The 14,334-nt window shown below is 42.3% G+C and overlaps 1 protein-coding gene across 1 annotated transcript in view; it reads right to left on the bottom strand.

The window, feature by feature from the left end:
• Window positions 1-14,334, bottom strand: part of NPSR1 (neuropeptide S receptor 1) — an 85,307-nt gene that overhangs the window by 10,470 nt on the left and 60,503 nt on the right. The window contains exons 3-7 of the mRNA XM_028751319.2: window positions 12,658-12,761; window positions 11,664-11,757; window positions 8,250-8,451; window positions 3,682-3,758; window positions 1,499-1,588 (exon numbers count right to left, since the gene is read on the bottom strand). Of these exons, the coding sequence (XP_028607152.2) occupies window positions 1,499-1,588; window positions 3,682-3,758; window positions 8,250-8,451; window positions 11,664-11,757; window positions 12,658-12,761 (567 nt within the window). The remainder of the gene's footprint in view (window positions 1-1,498; window positions 1,589-3,681; window positions 3,759-8,249; window positions 8,452-11,663; window positions 11,758-12,657; window positions 12,762-14,334) is intronic.

Here is a 14,334-nt window from a genome sequence, read left to right as displayed (position 1 = left end):
ACTGCAATTAATCCAGAATGTGGCAGCTAGACTGGTGACTGGGAGTGGCTGCCGAGACCACATAACACTGGTCCTGAAAGACCTACATTGGCTCTCAGTACGTTTCCGAGCACAATTCCAAGTGTTGGTGCTGACCTTTAAAGCCCTAAACAGCTTCAGTCCTGTATACTTGAAGGAGCATCTCCACCTCCATCATTCTGCCTGGACACTGAGGTCCAGCGCCGAGGGCCTTCTGGTGGTTCCCTCGCTGCGAGAAGCCAAGTTACAGGGAACCAGGCAGAGGGCCTTCTCGGTAGTGGCGCCCGCCCTGTGGAACACCCTCCCATCAGATGTCAAGGCAATAAACAACTATTTTACTTTTAAAAGACAACTGAAGGCGGCCCTGTTTAGGAAAGTTTTTGATGTCTAATGCTGTATTGATTTTAATATTTGGTTGGAAGCCACCCAGAGTGGTTGGGGAAACCCAGCCAGATGGGCGGGGTATAAATAATAAATTATTATTATTATTATCGTTTAACCTACAGGTAGGGGATTGAGTATTTTCGAGAAAGCCACAATACATTTTTTAAAAAAGGCACCAGCATTCACTCATGCAATCCCTTTCCTGCAGTTTGAACAATTACAGCCCAGGAATAGTTTTCTCACTTTATCTGCTGCTTGTGTAAACGAACTAGGAATGTAAGAAGCGTCTGCTGGAACAAGCCAATGGCCCAGCGTCCTTTTCGCACAGTCTGACTACACATCCCTCCCTTGCTCTCGTTCCTATTGCCACTACAATCCACATTGAATTAAACTACAGTTTCTTGTTCAGTCTAAGACACAGAAATGTCACTTTACTAATCAAGATCTCAAATCAGAATCAAACTGTGGTTTCAGATCCTGGTTGGTAAACTGGCATTAAATCACAGTTTTCTTATTTTGCAAGTAAAGAGCTGGCCCGTGTGTGTGTGTGTGCGCGTGTGTGCATGCGTCCGTGTTGCATGCAGGCTTGGTGGTTTTTAGTAAACCAGGAACGTCACAGCGAAACCAGTCCATTATCCACTCCGCTCGTCATAGCAGATATAATACTTGGGAAAAGGTCAGGACACAATAGCTTTTTAATGGCATCTCATAATTGAATCTTGAAGAAACCTCGGTTACTACGCAAGCTAATGCTACTTTGTCTTATGGTGAGGCTTGTCTGTAAAGTTTTATTTTGGTGCAGAGACTGGGGCTTTTCAGTCACGGAAAACCTGGTTTACTGTCTTTAAAAATAAGAAAACAAAACAGTATACCTTCTTGCTTGAGTAAAAATGTGGCTGTCAAAGGCTGAGGCAGTCAGAAGAAGCTGTTCTTGCTCTGGCAGCAGAAGTGAAATGGATGGAATGGATCTGAGACAACACCATGAGGGCAGATGTCCACTCCAACTCTATGGAAGCTTCCACGGAGCCATTTTTTAAAAAATGAAGTCTTTCACTGGTCACTGATGTCTAGTTAACTGGCATATGTTGTCACTTACCAAGAATTATCACCACACTGTACTTGATAGCTTTGATTTTAGCCTTTGATATGAGTCCCCGATGGGTGTAGCTAGCACAGAATTTGCCATCTGCAAAGAGAAGAGAAGGGGAAAATAAATTTAAGAAGTGCATAGCCAAGACTGAAATGTGTCACCTCTCTCATCAAACTGCCCCAAAGGCCCGTTTATTGTAATAGAAATTTTTAGGATGACCAATCATGAGCAATTTTGTAATACATATAACCATCTATAATATCATCTAACCTATCAATTTGTCCCATTATTTATTGATTCTTTATCTGAATTCTTACGCAACGCACAGTCACCTAGCCTGTCACAAGGACCTCAGTTATGCTGAAGCATCTTAAAAACAACACAACACACACAACACAATCTTTTGAGATATTCTTTTATCATAGATGTGGCTATATGCTTTTTAAAAAGTGTAAACAGCTATCTGATGTGGCTTTCAACAAGTTGCGAAGACATCTCCCTTAGCTACCAGCTGTGAGGTAAAATAATCTCCTCCGTCCATCCTGCTGCAGAACAGCCAACATAATAGTGCGCCGTGCCAAATTTTTGTGAGGTTTGATTTTCAAAGCAGAGCTGTAAATTGGGGAGATTTTAAACTGTTTGCTGCCACCACCACTCTCACAATTTTGATGCCAGTTCCCAGCCTTCCAACTCCCAATTTACTGTTCCTGCCTTATTTTTTATTTTATTTTTTGCAGGGGGAGAGAGATGTTAGAGATATAGATTTTTTAAATTGTTTATAGCCAATGACCATATGCTAGAGATAGGCAAGCAGTCTTGTGCCCACCCTGAAAAGCATATTAAACCTGAACACTTGGGAAGTTTTAATGAAGCTCTCTGAGTGTTCAGCTTAACACTTCCTTTGGCCGGTAGCCCATTCTACTCCCACAAGGGCTAAAAGAGCTCACCTTGAGGAAGAGAGACAAGGTAGCAGCTTGCGGAGGGCTCCAGTAATGACGGAAGAGGCCTGTTATGCCTCCCCTCTGAAAAATGATGCTATGGGCATAATTTTCTGCTGAAGAATAATTGGGTTTTAGAAGTTCTCCATATGGCCTTCATAAGCAGAATCTTTGATAAGAGCCTCACAGTAGGTCTACTTCCAGTTTTGTTCCCCAACTTAGATGAAGCATTCTTCATGATCTGTGGTTGTCTATTCCCCATAGCTGGGTCAACATTGGCCATTAGGATCTGATAACATTGGATAATATGATCCAAAGGTCTTTTCCACCCCTACAATTCTATGATCCTAAGAAATTGTGGCAATTTCGAGAGGGGTAGCTGTGGTGTCCTTTAAGATGCTACAGAACTTCTTGTTGTTTTTGATGCAATTCTACATTACTTGGTAGCTCAAAGATTTCATCTGCGAAGCCTGCCAAAACTGAAACTTTTGAATTTAAAATTTCACACTCAAAACGGAAATGTAAATGGTGCTCCAGAATCTTCTCAATCAACTGGCAAAAATGGAAGAAACCACAAACAGTCAGATATTTGGGAATATTCTGCTATTACTGATCAGCTTAATCTTGGTCAAGATTTTCATCCATGATGAACTTGGAAGGATTTCTGGAAATTCTTAGTTTAAACTTTGAACAGAGCACAGCTTTGCATGAGATAACTTGTGGAAACCAAAGAAAAATAAAACTCTAGAAAAGCTAATTGTGAATTCATTAGAATGTATTAACACAATGTTTCTTTTCCTGTCACTAAAGCAGTAATTAAGGTAACAGTACGCTTGGCTCAGTTTTTTTCCTTTCCTTTTCATTTGAATATTTACAATGCTTATTTGATTAATTAGTGCTTCAAAAGAAAGAGTCTTGATTTTTCCCTTGCTTACATGAATCTATTTCAACCGCTGTTGATGGATTTTAGGTCCTCAGTTAGGAATTAGTGTGTATTTTTCATGGCTTATGCTCAGGTTATTAGGATAAGACTTCACTCAGTCATTTTCTCTTATTACTTCCAGTTAAAATGACTGGGGTCCAGCCAACCTGGTGAGCACATGTTTAAATGCTTTTGGCAATTTAGCCTATGGCAGCTCATGGAGATTTGATCTACAGTGGGCTTTTTAATGATCTGTGGCAATTGCATACCCACTGTCTTTCAATGTCATTAGTTTCAATGCTTGGGCGTGATTGCCCCAATTTACTTACCTGAGCAGTTGGAAACAATGACAGCATGAGCTTTGCTCTTAACCCATATTGTTCGGATCACAATGAAGTAAATAACGCTACAGTTGGGGAAAGAACAGAAAACAAACAAGTTAGCGATTCTTTAGGATGGGATAATTCTAAGTGTCTCATCATCCTAGTGATATAAGTAAAAAAAAAAAAACCTGCTCATTTTCCCTTATGGGGTAGCCAAGAGCCCATATAAAGTCCTTTTTGTAGGTCTTCTATCGGTAGGAGAAAATAACAGAGGCCAACCAGAGAATATTGAGAAGCAAAGCAGCTAGTAAGCCTGATCTTTATTAACTGTTGTAACAGGGTGCTCCCCCACACGCAGGAGAGAGAAGGAGGACCCCGGGCCATGTGTACAAGCCCTTATATAGACATTTTAAATTGCCCACACTGGAGTCCAAGACCACCCCCAGAAACACCATACCTACATCACAGAAGGGGTGTAGCCCAAGACCAACCCCCAGATACATCATACCTGCAACACAGAAAAGGTGGTCTACAACAGAAATTTGAGTGCATTGTTTTTACCCTGTCTGTCAGGTTACCTGTTAATGGTCACTTGACTGGATTACCTGGGGAGCCTGGCCATTCTTTTGTAATGATAATATTTAATTACTGAGCTAGGTCACAAGCTCACCCTATTCACACCTTAAATGTGCCCTTAAGGTGGGATTTGTGAGGACAGAGACAATGGGGAGGTTTCTGCATTTCCTTTGACCTTGTAGAGAAATATTTGAGGTGACTGAAAGAGTCAAAATGGCTTTAGGACTTTTCCTGTGTGTTTTAGACCTGTGGTTTATATATTTATATATGAGTTTGCTTGGTACATTTATGAACATTATATATATATGACCTAAAAATTCTTATAACACTAGTTTGTCAGTGTGCATATGCTTGTAGCTGACACAATGTGAGTTTTGATTTAAGCCATGACGTTCTGCAGAAGTTTAACCTTAACACCACTTCCAGTATCATCAAAACCTGATGGTGCAGGAGGTTGGAGGCGATGCAGAAGTCTTACAGCCTTCACTTCCCTCCAGGTAAGTGAGGAAGGCAGTTCAAATGATGCTTCAGTGATGACACTGAATGAATGAAACTTGCATGTTTTTGTGGCAGCTCTAGTTACAGTGTTAAGAGGAAACTGTAAGGAACAACTACAACAAATTTATCAAAATGGTTAATACAATTCAATAAAATATTAGCTTTATTGACCCGGAAGCTGTACGCCGGCTCCCTCGGTTAATAAAGCGAGATTAGCGCTGCAACCCCAGAGTCGGTCACGACTGGACCTTTACCTTTACCTTTAAGAAGAAAAGAAGTTTCCATGATGGCAAAGATATTAATACCCACACTTCTGAAGCTGGTGTGTCACCAAATTTAATGATCTTGGCTCCAGTCAGGAACTGCATAATTAAACCAAATGTCACAAAGGGAGAGATACCAAGTGCCTCTGTTTGATGCAAGAATGACGCGCATCCAGTAAACTCAAGATTCTGTTGTTGCTGCATGCAGCTTTGGTAACTATGAAGCTGAAAAGGAGCATACATGTGGAAATAAATGAATGGCACTAGAGAGGCAACCAAACATTCAGTTCTGTAACTTTATTTCATCGGCCTGCCTTTGCCTTATGCACATTCTGCCAGCTAGGTATGGCCAAAGTGGAAGACACTGGCCTTCTTTGAGGTATGAATGGCAGATCATTCTGCCATGGTAGCAAGCCAACATACCAAGTTACTTGAAGGAAAAGAGAATGCAAAGGAAGTAAGACGGAAAGATTTGCAATTTGGCAACCCTACCCAAGAAAGCTACTTGTTATTCATTTTCAATTCCTATGATGGTATGATTGTTCCAGATAAATAAAGCCATCTGAGGCCCCTGGATCTCTCTTCAGAAGACATCTGTGAGTTATTCTTTTCACAATATAAGAAAATTACAGAGGTTTTTGAATAATAAGGAAAAGGATAAGGAAGATGAAGCATTTATAAATTACTTTTTGAGTGTTCGGCAACTCACATAGATTATTGAGTAATCTTTGCAACAAATTTCAAAGGGACAGCCATGTGCTGTAGGCGTGTGTGTGTGGGGGGGGTTAATGAAACTGACACCTTCATAATGTACACAAATCTGCACGGAATAGTTTTGTGCCTTCATGTGTGGCAGCTTTCCTCCTATTCCAGTGCTAAAAAACAGGCATCCAAGTCTGGATGAAATATTAAAAAATAGGATGCTATTCAGTAAGTTTTACTTAAAATAGATTGAATGGATGGATCTAACTTAGTCATGCCCATTCGTTTTAATGGGTCTACTTTGAGTAAAGGTTTGTTGAATACTACTGATAGGAAGTGACAATTTGCACCTGGTCATAGGATTCTCTACTATGGTGAGATGTTTTGTATTTCTCTTTTATTATAGAGATTATAATTTTACTATCATATAATACCATAGGCATATGGCATTCCAATTTTATGCTAACCTCTGGCTTCTTTTAGCCTCCTTTTTCATACGCGGCAACAGGTCCCAGTTCAGTACATTTCTTACACTGAAAAATCGATTTCACAAAACCTCCTGCCTTAGGAAAGTACATAAGCATAAATTCATGTGCAAACAAGTGATCAAATCCTATTAACCTTACTGGACACCCATGAGCAAGATTTAATACCAGAAATCTATAAACACCTGTGCTCAAACTTCCGGGAATATGACACCACTTGAATATATCGGTTCCATGTACTGTGAAGCAAGAGACGATTGTACTTTGTATTTCTTTGCATTCTCTGCCTTTTCAGATATATTCAAATGCAAAAGATACTGATTTGCCCCTCTCAGGAGGCTGTTTTCCACTTTGACATTACATTGCTTGTAGGATGTGGCAGCAGTAGCTTTCAGAACAGAATGTATGGTTGTCTCCTTTGGTTTAGTTCATAAATACGCTGCTTTTCAGCTTTATAGCTCTTAAAGCTGCACGAAACAAGAGAAAAATGGTCTTGAACAGTGATGCATGTGGTTCCCAGGTCTGGATCATGGACATGTTGGTTCGAAGTGGCTCTTCTGACAAGTCTCTCTTACCAGAGCTTTAATCACTCTTCACTAATGTGTTTGCCATTCTAATGATAATTTTAGTTGAGTCCCTGTAATGGCTTCAGATAAAGCAAAATACGGGACACGGGTGGTGCTGTGGGTTAAACCACAGAGCCTAGGACCTGCCGATCAGAAGGTCGGCGGTTCAAATCCCCGCAACAGGGTGAGCTCCCATTGCTCTGTCCCAGCTCCTGCCAACCTAGCAGTTCAAAAGCACGTCAAAGTGCAAGTAGATAAATAAGTACCGCTCCGGCGGGAAGGTAAACAGCGTTTCCGTGCGCTGCTCTGGTTTGCCAGAAGCGGCTTAGTCATGCTGGCCACATGACCTGGAATCTGTACGCCAGCTCCCTCAGCCAATAAAGCGCAATGAGCGCCGCAACTCCAGAGTCGGTCACGACTGGACCTGAAGGTCAGGGGTCCCTTTACCTTTACCTTTAAAGCAAAATATGAAAAGGAACCAAGTCCGCACACCTAAAGACCTATGCAGACATTTAATTCCTCCCTCTTTTGCTGTTCCAGTTGCCTTTTACAAGTTGGAGGGTGATGCCCCAAAATGTACGTATCCAAGGAAGTTCCCCATGTGTTTCAGAACCCCAGTTTCCCCCATTTATTTCAATGGAGGAAACCAATACAGTGGTGCCCCGCAAGACGAATGCCTCGCAAGACGGAAAACCCGCTAGACGAAAGGGTTTTCCGTTTTGGAGGCGCTTCGCAAAACGAATTTCCCTATGGGCTTCCTTTGCAAGACGAAAGCCCATAGGGAAATCTCCGGGACAGCGGGGAAGCGCAGCGCATCTTCCCCACTGTCCTCGGACCTCCTCCGAAGACTGGCAGTGGGGCGGAGAGACCTCCTCCTGCCGCCAGCCTTCGGAAGGCTGCTCCGAAGGCTGGCGGCGGGAGGAGGTCTCTCCGCCCCACCGGCAGCCTTCGGAAGGCTGCTCCGAAGGCTGGCGGCGTGGCGGAGAGACCTTCTCCCTGCGCCAGCCTTCGGATGGCTGTCCTGAAGACTTGAGGTGGGAGGAGGGTTTTCCTTCCCACCGCCAACATTCAGAATGCTGTTCTGAATGTTGGCGGTGGGGAGGAAAAACCCTCCTCCCACCGCAAGCCCCGGGAACAGAGGAGAAGCGCTGCGCGCCTTCCCCTCTGTTCCCGTACCTGTCCTGAAGGCTTGCGGTGGGGAGAAAAGCCCTTCTCCGCACCGCCAGCCTGACAAGCGGTCCCCATAGGAACGCATTAATTGATTTTCAATGCATTCCTATGGGAAACCGTGCTTCGCAAGACGAAAAACTCGCAAGAAGAAAAAACTTGCGGAACGAATTAATTTCGTCTTGCGAGGCACCACTGTATGTGCCCTTCTTCCTTTGCGTAACTATGCAGATTAGCGCCCTCCATTGAAATGAAGGTGGAATCTCGCTTGGACGTGTGAGATAAGTGTGTGTGAATGCTTAGTCCAAGATCCTTACCTGATAATAATCAGAGGAATGAAATATACCAGGAAGGCAACTGTGGTCATGTAGGGAATCCAGTAGGAGTCATCTGGCCAGGAAGCCCAGCACTGCACTTCGCCATTGGATAATTGCCGCTTCCCGAATATAATCAGTGTTGGAATTGAAAACAGGAAGGCCAGGCCCCAGGCAACTACAATGAGGATTTTTGCTTGCCTTTCTGCTCGAGAAACAAGAACAAGGTATTGTATTACATGTACAGCTTATTCAAAGAACAGACCTGGATATTGAGGAAAATTTAGAGGGGTGAATGAGAGGCAATAGAGTTACTTACCCCCAGTGTGGGGAGAAACTTAGCTGGTTGCATTCTGTGAAATATGAATGACTATCTGTGTTCTGTTTCAGGATTAAAATAATTAGGGATGGTTTATCAAATATATTGCCATACGGATAACTGGGAGCTCTGCCAAACACTGTAGTCGGGGAAAAGCTTGTTGCAAGGTGTTTTTGAGATTTCAGCCAGCACAACAGCTGGGATTCATTCAATTCCAGGGAGCTCAGAAACAACAAAACCCAAACAAGCATGGTCACCACTCCGTGGCAGAACTTCACTAGGCTCCATGTACAAAAGATCCCTGGTAATCCCAATTAACATGATTTCAGGGAAGCAGGAGAGATCTCTGCCCAGCCTTATCATCAGCACATGGTATTCTCAGGCAATCTTGGGACCCAAGAGCCTCCAAAATGCCTGGGCCAGACCTGGAATAACCTCTATATTTTCTACCTATAGGGATTTTCTTCTTTTTTTTAAGTGATAAATTAAAAAATGCTTCCATTTGAACTGTAGCAGTTTTACAAAGGAACTATTACATGATTTTGCTGGGTTTGTGGCTCATTCTCTCACCCTACTTTTAACAACGTGCACATTTCAAAGGCATGGCTATTTTCCGGGTATAACAAGGTTTAGGAATACAAGTGAGGGAAGCAGATGGTCCTCAGTTAGCTCAATGAATGATCTCAGTGAATGGGGTTTGTTTGTTTTTATTCCAGTAGGCATTTCAACTGAATTCTGAATTTTATAGCTAAGTTTCTGCACGTTGCTTAGAGATGACTGTGAGTAACTGGCATATAAATTGTTGAAACAAACAAACAAATGTTATTTAAAAACCTACTTCCATCCACCACTGCCTGCAATTCCAGTGTTCTGCAGAACACAAAATCCCCAATAATGATTCCTTTAATGCAATGTATAGTATTGTTATAAGGTTTGCGGGGCCTGGAGTCCCCTTCTAATTCCAGAGTGCCAACAGAGGGGGATTTATGATGCAACTATGATGCAGAATGGAAGGCAAGAGGAGGGGGCACCAAATATTGGCATCTTACAGGCCTCCCCCCCTGAAATTTGAGACCCCAAGGTCACCCACTGGGGCCAGACATTGAATTTAGTGTGTTAAAATACAAGTCAGGAGCCAGCTTGGTGAGTCTTTGGCTGGGACAAAGGGCAAATGGTCCCTCATTGGAGAAAGACAAAAGGAGAATATTGGGATGGAGTTTTTGCAGTGATGTGAGAACTGGCAATATTCAGCAAAATGGAGAGAGGGTGAGAGGCATGTTTTGAAGCATGTTTGATTTCTGCATGAATCCTGGGCTGCGGCTATGTGAAAATCAAGACCTTTTTGGGGTGGCAATGTTCTGAACCCCTCAATTGCAGGCTCGGGTTATATATATGTGTGTGCGTAAATAAACCATATATCATAAAGACACCACAGTCTCTGCTCAGGAATGGGTTTCTGTGCAGTCAGTTTGAAACAGGACCCAACCCCCCCTTTTCTTCTTAGCATTTCTAAAATGCATAAACTTGAGCTGTTGAGCAAATGCATAACAAGAACACAGCTGTATAAACAAAGCTCTCTCCTTTATCAGTCACAGCAACGGATGACCTTGGCTGTTCCAGGGGAGTAGGGATGACATGTCTAGGTCTTATCTTACGTCCTGACCACACTCTGATGCACAGACCTAGTCCGGGAACAGCGCCAGAGTATGTTCTTGGAGTTGGTGACCTCTTGTTCCAAGATAAGAATATAGGAACACGAATACCCTTTTATGGTCAGGAATACAGGAAGGAAAACCCTTTTATGGTTAAGAGTACCGGAGCAGGAACATCTGTGATGTCAACCTGCGTGTATAAGCTGACGTGCCTGGATTCCTGGGGAAGGGGGGAAGAGGGTGCCTGGAGGATATATATACTGCATGAAATCTCTCTTTCTTTGGACTTGCTGTGGACTGACCACGCAAGTGCCTTTCTGCTGCTCCGGAGAGCAGAAATAAAGAACTCTTTCTCTGAACCAACCCTCGGTGTCATTTGACTTCCTTCCTCCCTCCCGGGAGCAACGCAGACCCAATTGGTGAACTCCAATAAGGCTACAATTTCCCCAAAGGAAACACAGAACTTTATGAGTAAAGCGTGCCTAGAACCCCTGGGGTCTCATGCTGCTGTGAAGATTGGGGTGGCGTGTAACAGTCTCATTCATGTGCCATTATCACATTGTGTATTTCCCTGCCTTTCCTCCACACCAGAAGTAAAGAGGGGAGTTCTGTGTGTGTTAGCCTGAGCTCCTTGGCCGAAGGGCAGAGTAAAAATCGACTTGGCAAGTACATAAACATGATTGGATGCCACAACATGGTCAATAATATGGTGCCACAATCACAAGAATGTTCACATTCTTTAGGATAATGTGATGTGGGGGATGCCGTTTTCAGCAGCAGTCAATGTTCAGAATAACATTAAGTCCTGCCCTAAATGTTTCTCTGCAGAACATTTTTTTCCAGATTTAAAAACCACTCTGTTAGTTGTCTTCCTGATAGCAAATCTTCCACTGTCCTGCAAAGTTCCGGTTGCGGTTTTTTACTGACACTGGAAAATATCATTTCCCTATATCTCCTACACAGACAGATTTTTACTTTATTTTAAATTAATACTATGAAGCATTTCACTGGTATAAATGGAAGTCCCACAACATTTTAAACGACATGATTTAAGTTTCAGGGGCTCAAACCAATTACAATTTTTGAATTCCCCACTGAATTTCCACCAGGGATAAAATTTCAAACATTTTATCGTTTTATTAACTTTTGGGTGCCTAATGGCCCTTTCTCACAGTGTAAAAAAAAAGGAAGATATTCATTAAGTCAGGTATCTGACATGATTGCAATAATGGTTGTAAAATGCCGAAGGCCAACACCACAGATATTTGAAAAATGGCAAGGGAGTCTAAGAACAGGAATTAATAAACGAGTCTATTGCATTATTCATAGCAGTAAAATATTTGCTCTGAAAATGAAGTTGTTGCACAAAGTGTGTGTGTGTGTGTGTGTGTGTGTGTGTGTGTGTGTGTGTGTGTGTGGAACATGGAAGTTGGATAAATCTCTTACCTCCTTGGAAGAATTTCATTGGATACACAATGGCATGATATCGGTCTATGCTTAGTGAGACCAGGACATAGGTTGACGCGTACAAAAGTACAACCTAGAGCAGAAAGAAAGAAGTGACCGTTTATTGGAGGGAAATGGGTCATCAGAGCATTGGCTCAATTCCATTTTGGCGTTAGGCCTGGGCATGGCACTGAAGCTGCCATGATTGTATGGCTTGGGAGAAAGATGGCGGAGTGGGACCCTGCCCATTCTCAGGGGCTGTTGTGACTGTTGGGCATGGTATCCTTCTCAAGCGTCTCAAGGGGGTGAGGGTTGGCAGGACTGTGTTTCATTGATTCCCTTCCTATCTCCATGGCCATTTCCAGAAAGTAGTCATGGGTTGTCCTGCCCCATGATGTCCTCCAGGGTTCTATCAACTTGTCCCAATGATATTTAACATCTATATGAAACCTCTGGGAGCTGTCATTAGGAGATTTAGAGTGAAGTGTCGTCAATATTCAGATGGCACCCAGCTCTATCTCTCTGCCCACATGGATCAGGAGAAGGAGTTGAGGTGTTAGATCAGCGATTGGTGGTGATGATGGGTTGGATGTGGGGCAAGAAACTGAAGCTGAATCCTGAAAAAGCAAATGTGTTATGGGTCTTGAGTTCTTGTGTCTGGGAGGCGGAGAGGTAACCTGACCTGAATGAGATTTCACTCCCCTAGAAGGAGCAAGGTCTACATCTCCACCATAACTGAAGTCACAGGTGGACTCGGTGACTGTGTGTGCCTGTTTTCAGCCCCATCTGGTTCACCAGAAAGGCCCGGTTGGGACAAAGATGACTTGGCTATTGTGTAACAAAATTGATACGTAAAATAAACTCCCCCCCCCCCACTTTCATGCAACCACCTTCTTGGAAACAGAGTGATTTCTGCCCCGCCCCGCGCCCTAGCCAAATTGTTAAGCTAAGGAATAAGTACGTCAAGAAGAGAGACATTTATCTATTCTCCTACCTGCAGATAGCGAACAATTCGGCAGACGAGATCAGGGGCCATGAAATCTCCAGTGAAGCGCCAAATTATATCAGTCATTATATTTATAAGGCCTGTAAAACAATCTATTAAAAACACAAAAAGGCACAGTTAGAAAGGAAGGAAAAAAGCAGCTGCTACAATGCCATTATCGGCTTCAATCCTATTCCCACCTGCTGTGATTGTGGAGATCAGTGTGTTGTAGCTGCCATGGGATAAAATAAGTGCTCAGATTAATAAGTACTTTTCCATACAGCATTCATAAAAAAGTTGCATAGGCAGTAAAACCTGGCTTAGTTACATTAGAAGGGACCAACAGATTCAGGGCATACAGGTCGGAGCTAAACAATATAAACTTAAAGCATATGCAGATGACCTAGTATTGACATTACAGGAGCCAATTCCCGGTACTAACAGAGCTTTGGAAATAATACAAGAATTTGGTCAGGTGGCAGGTTTTAAATTGAATAAATCGAAAACAATGGTCCTGGAGAAGAATTTGACATCGATTGAGAAAGAAAGGTTTCAGGGAGAAACAGGTTTATCATTGGTGAAAAAAGTGAAATGCCTAGGGGTGAATATGACTTCAAAAAATGCTAATTTATTTAAAGATAACTATGAGAAGTGTTGGTCAGAAGAGAAAAAAGATCTTGAAATTTGGACAAATTTAAAGCTTTCCTTATTGGGTAGAATTGCGGTTATCAAAATGAATGTATTGCCAAGAATGTTATTTTTGTTTCAGACGTTACAAATCATTGACAAGATGGACTGTTTCAAGAAGTGGCAAAAAGAAATTTCTAGATTTGTCTGGCAGGGCAAAAAGCCCAGAATAAAATACAAAATCCTTACTGATACTAAGAATAGAGGGGGGTTTGCCCTGCCGGACTTCAAGTTATATTATGAAGCAGCAGCTTTTTGCTGGCTGAAGGAATGGCTACTTCTTGAGAACACCGACATTTTGGATTTAGAGGGTTTTAATAATGCTTTTGGGTGGCATGCATATCTGTGGTATGATAAGGTTAAAGCTCACAAAGGTTTTAAAAATCATATTGTCAGGAAAGCACTATTTAATGTCTGGACGAGGTACAAAGATTTGTTGGAAAGTAAGACTCCTAGATGGTTGTCGCCAATGGAGGCTAAAGCTGTGAAAAAGCTTAATATGGAATCTAAATGGCCGAGATATTCGGAAATTTTGGAACAAGAAGGGGACAGGTTGAAATTGCAGAGTTATGAGAAACTTAAGAATAAGGTGCAGGATTGGTTACATTACTTTCAAGTAAGAGAGGCCTATAATTTGGACAGGAAAAATGGCTTCCAGGTGGAAAAATCAAAGTTGGAAACAGAATTGTTAGAACCCAATGCTAAGATATTGTCGAGAATGTATGATTTGCTGTTGAAATGGAATACTGAGGATGAAACGGTTAAATCGGCTATGATAAAATGGGCACAAGACATTGGTCATAATATTATGTTTGCTGACTGGGAACGGTTGTGGACCACCGGTATGAAATTTACGGCATGTAATGCCTTAAGAGAAAATATTATGAAAATGATGTATAGGTGGTACATGACACCAGTCAAGCTTGCAAAGATTTATCATTTGCCTGATAACAAGTGTTGGAAATGTAAAGAAACTGAAGGAACATTCTTTCACCTTTG

The sequence above is a fragment of the Podarcis muralis genome, chromosome 12, assembly GCF_964188315.1.
Source record: "Podarcis muralis chromosome 12, rPodMur119.hap1.1, whole genome shotgun sequence".
Taxonomy (NCBI): Eukaryota; Metazoa; Chordata; class Lepidosauria; order Squamata; family Lacertidae; genus Podarcis; species Podarcis muralis.
Note: the sequence above shows the minus strand (reverse complement) of the source record. Positions and strands in the feature narration are given on the sequence as shown.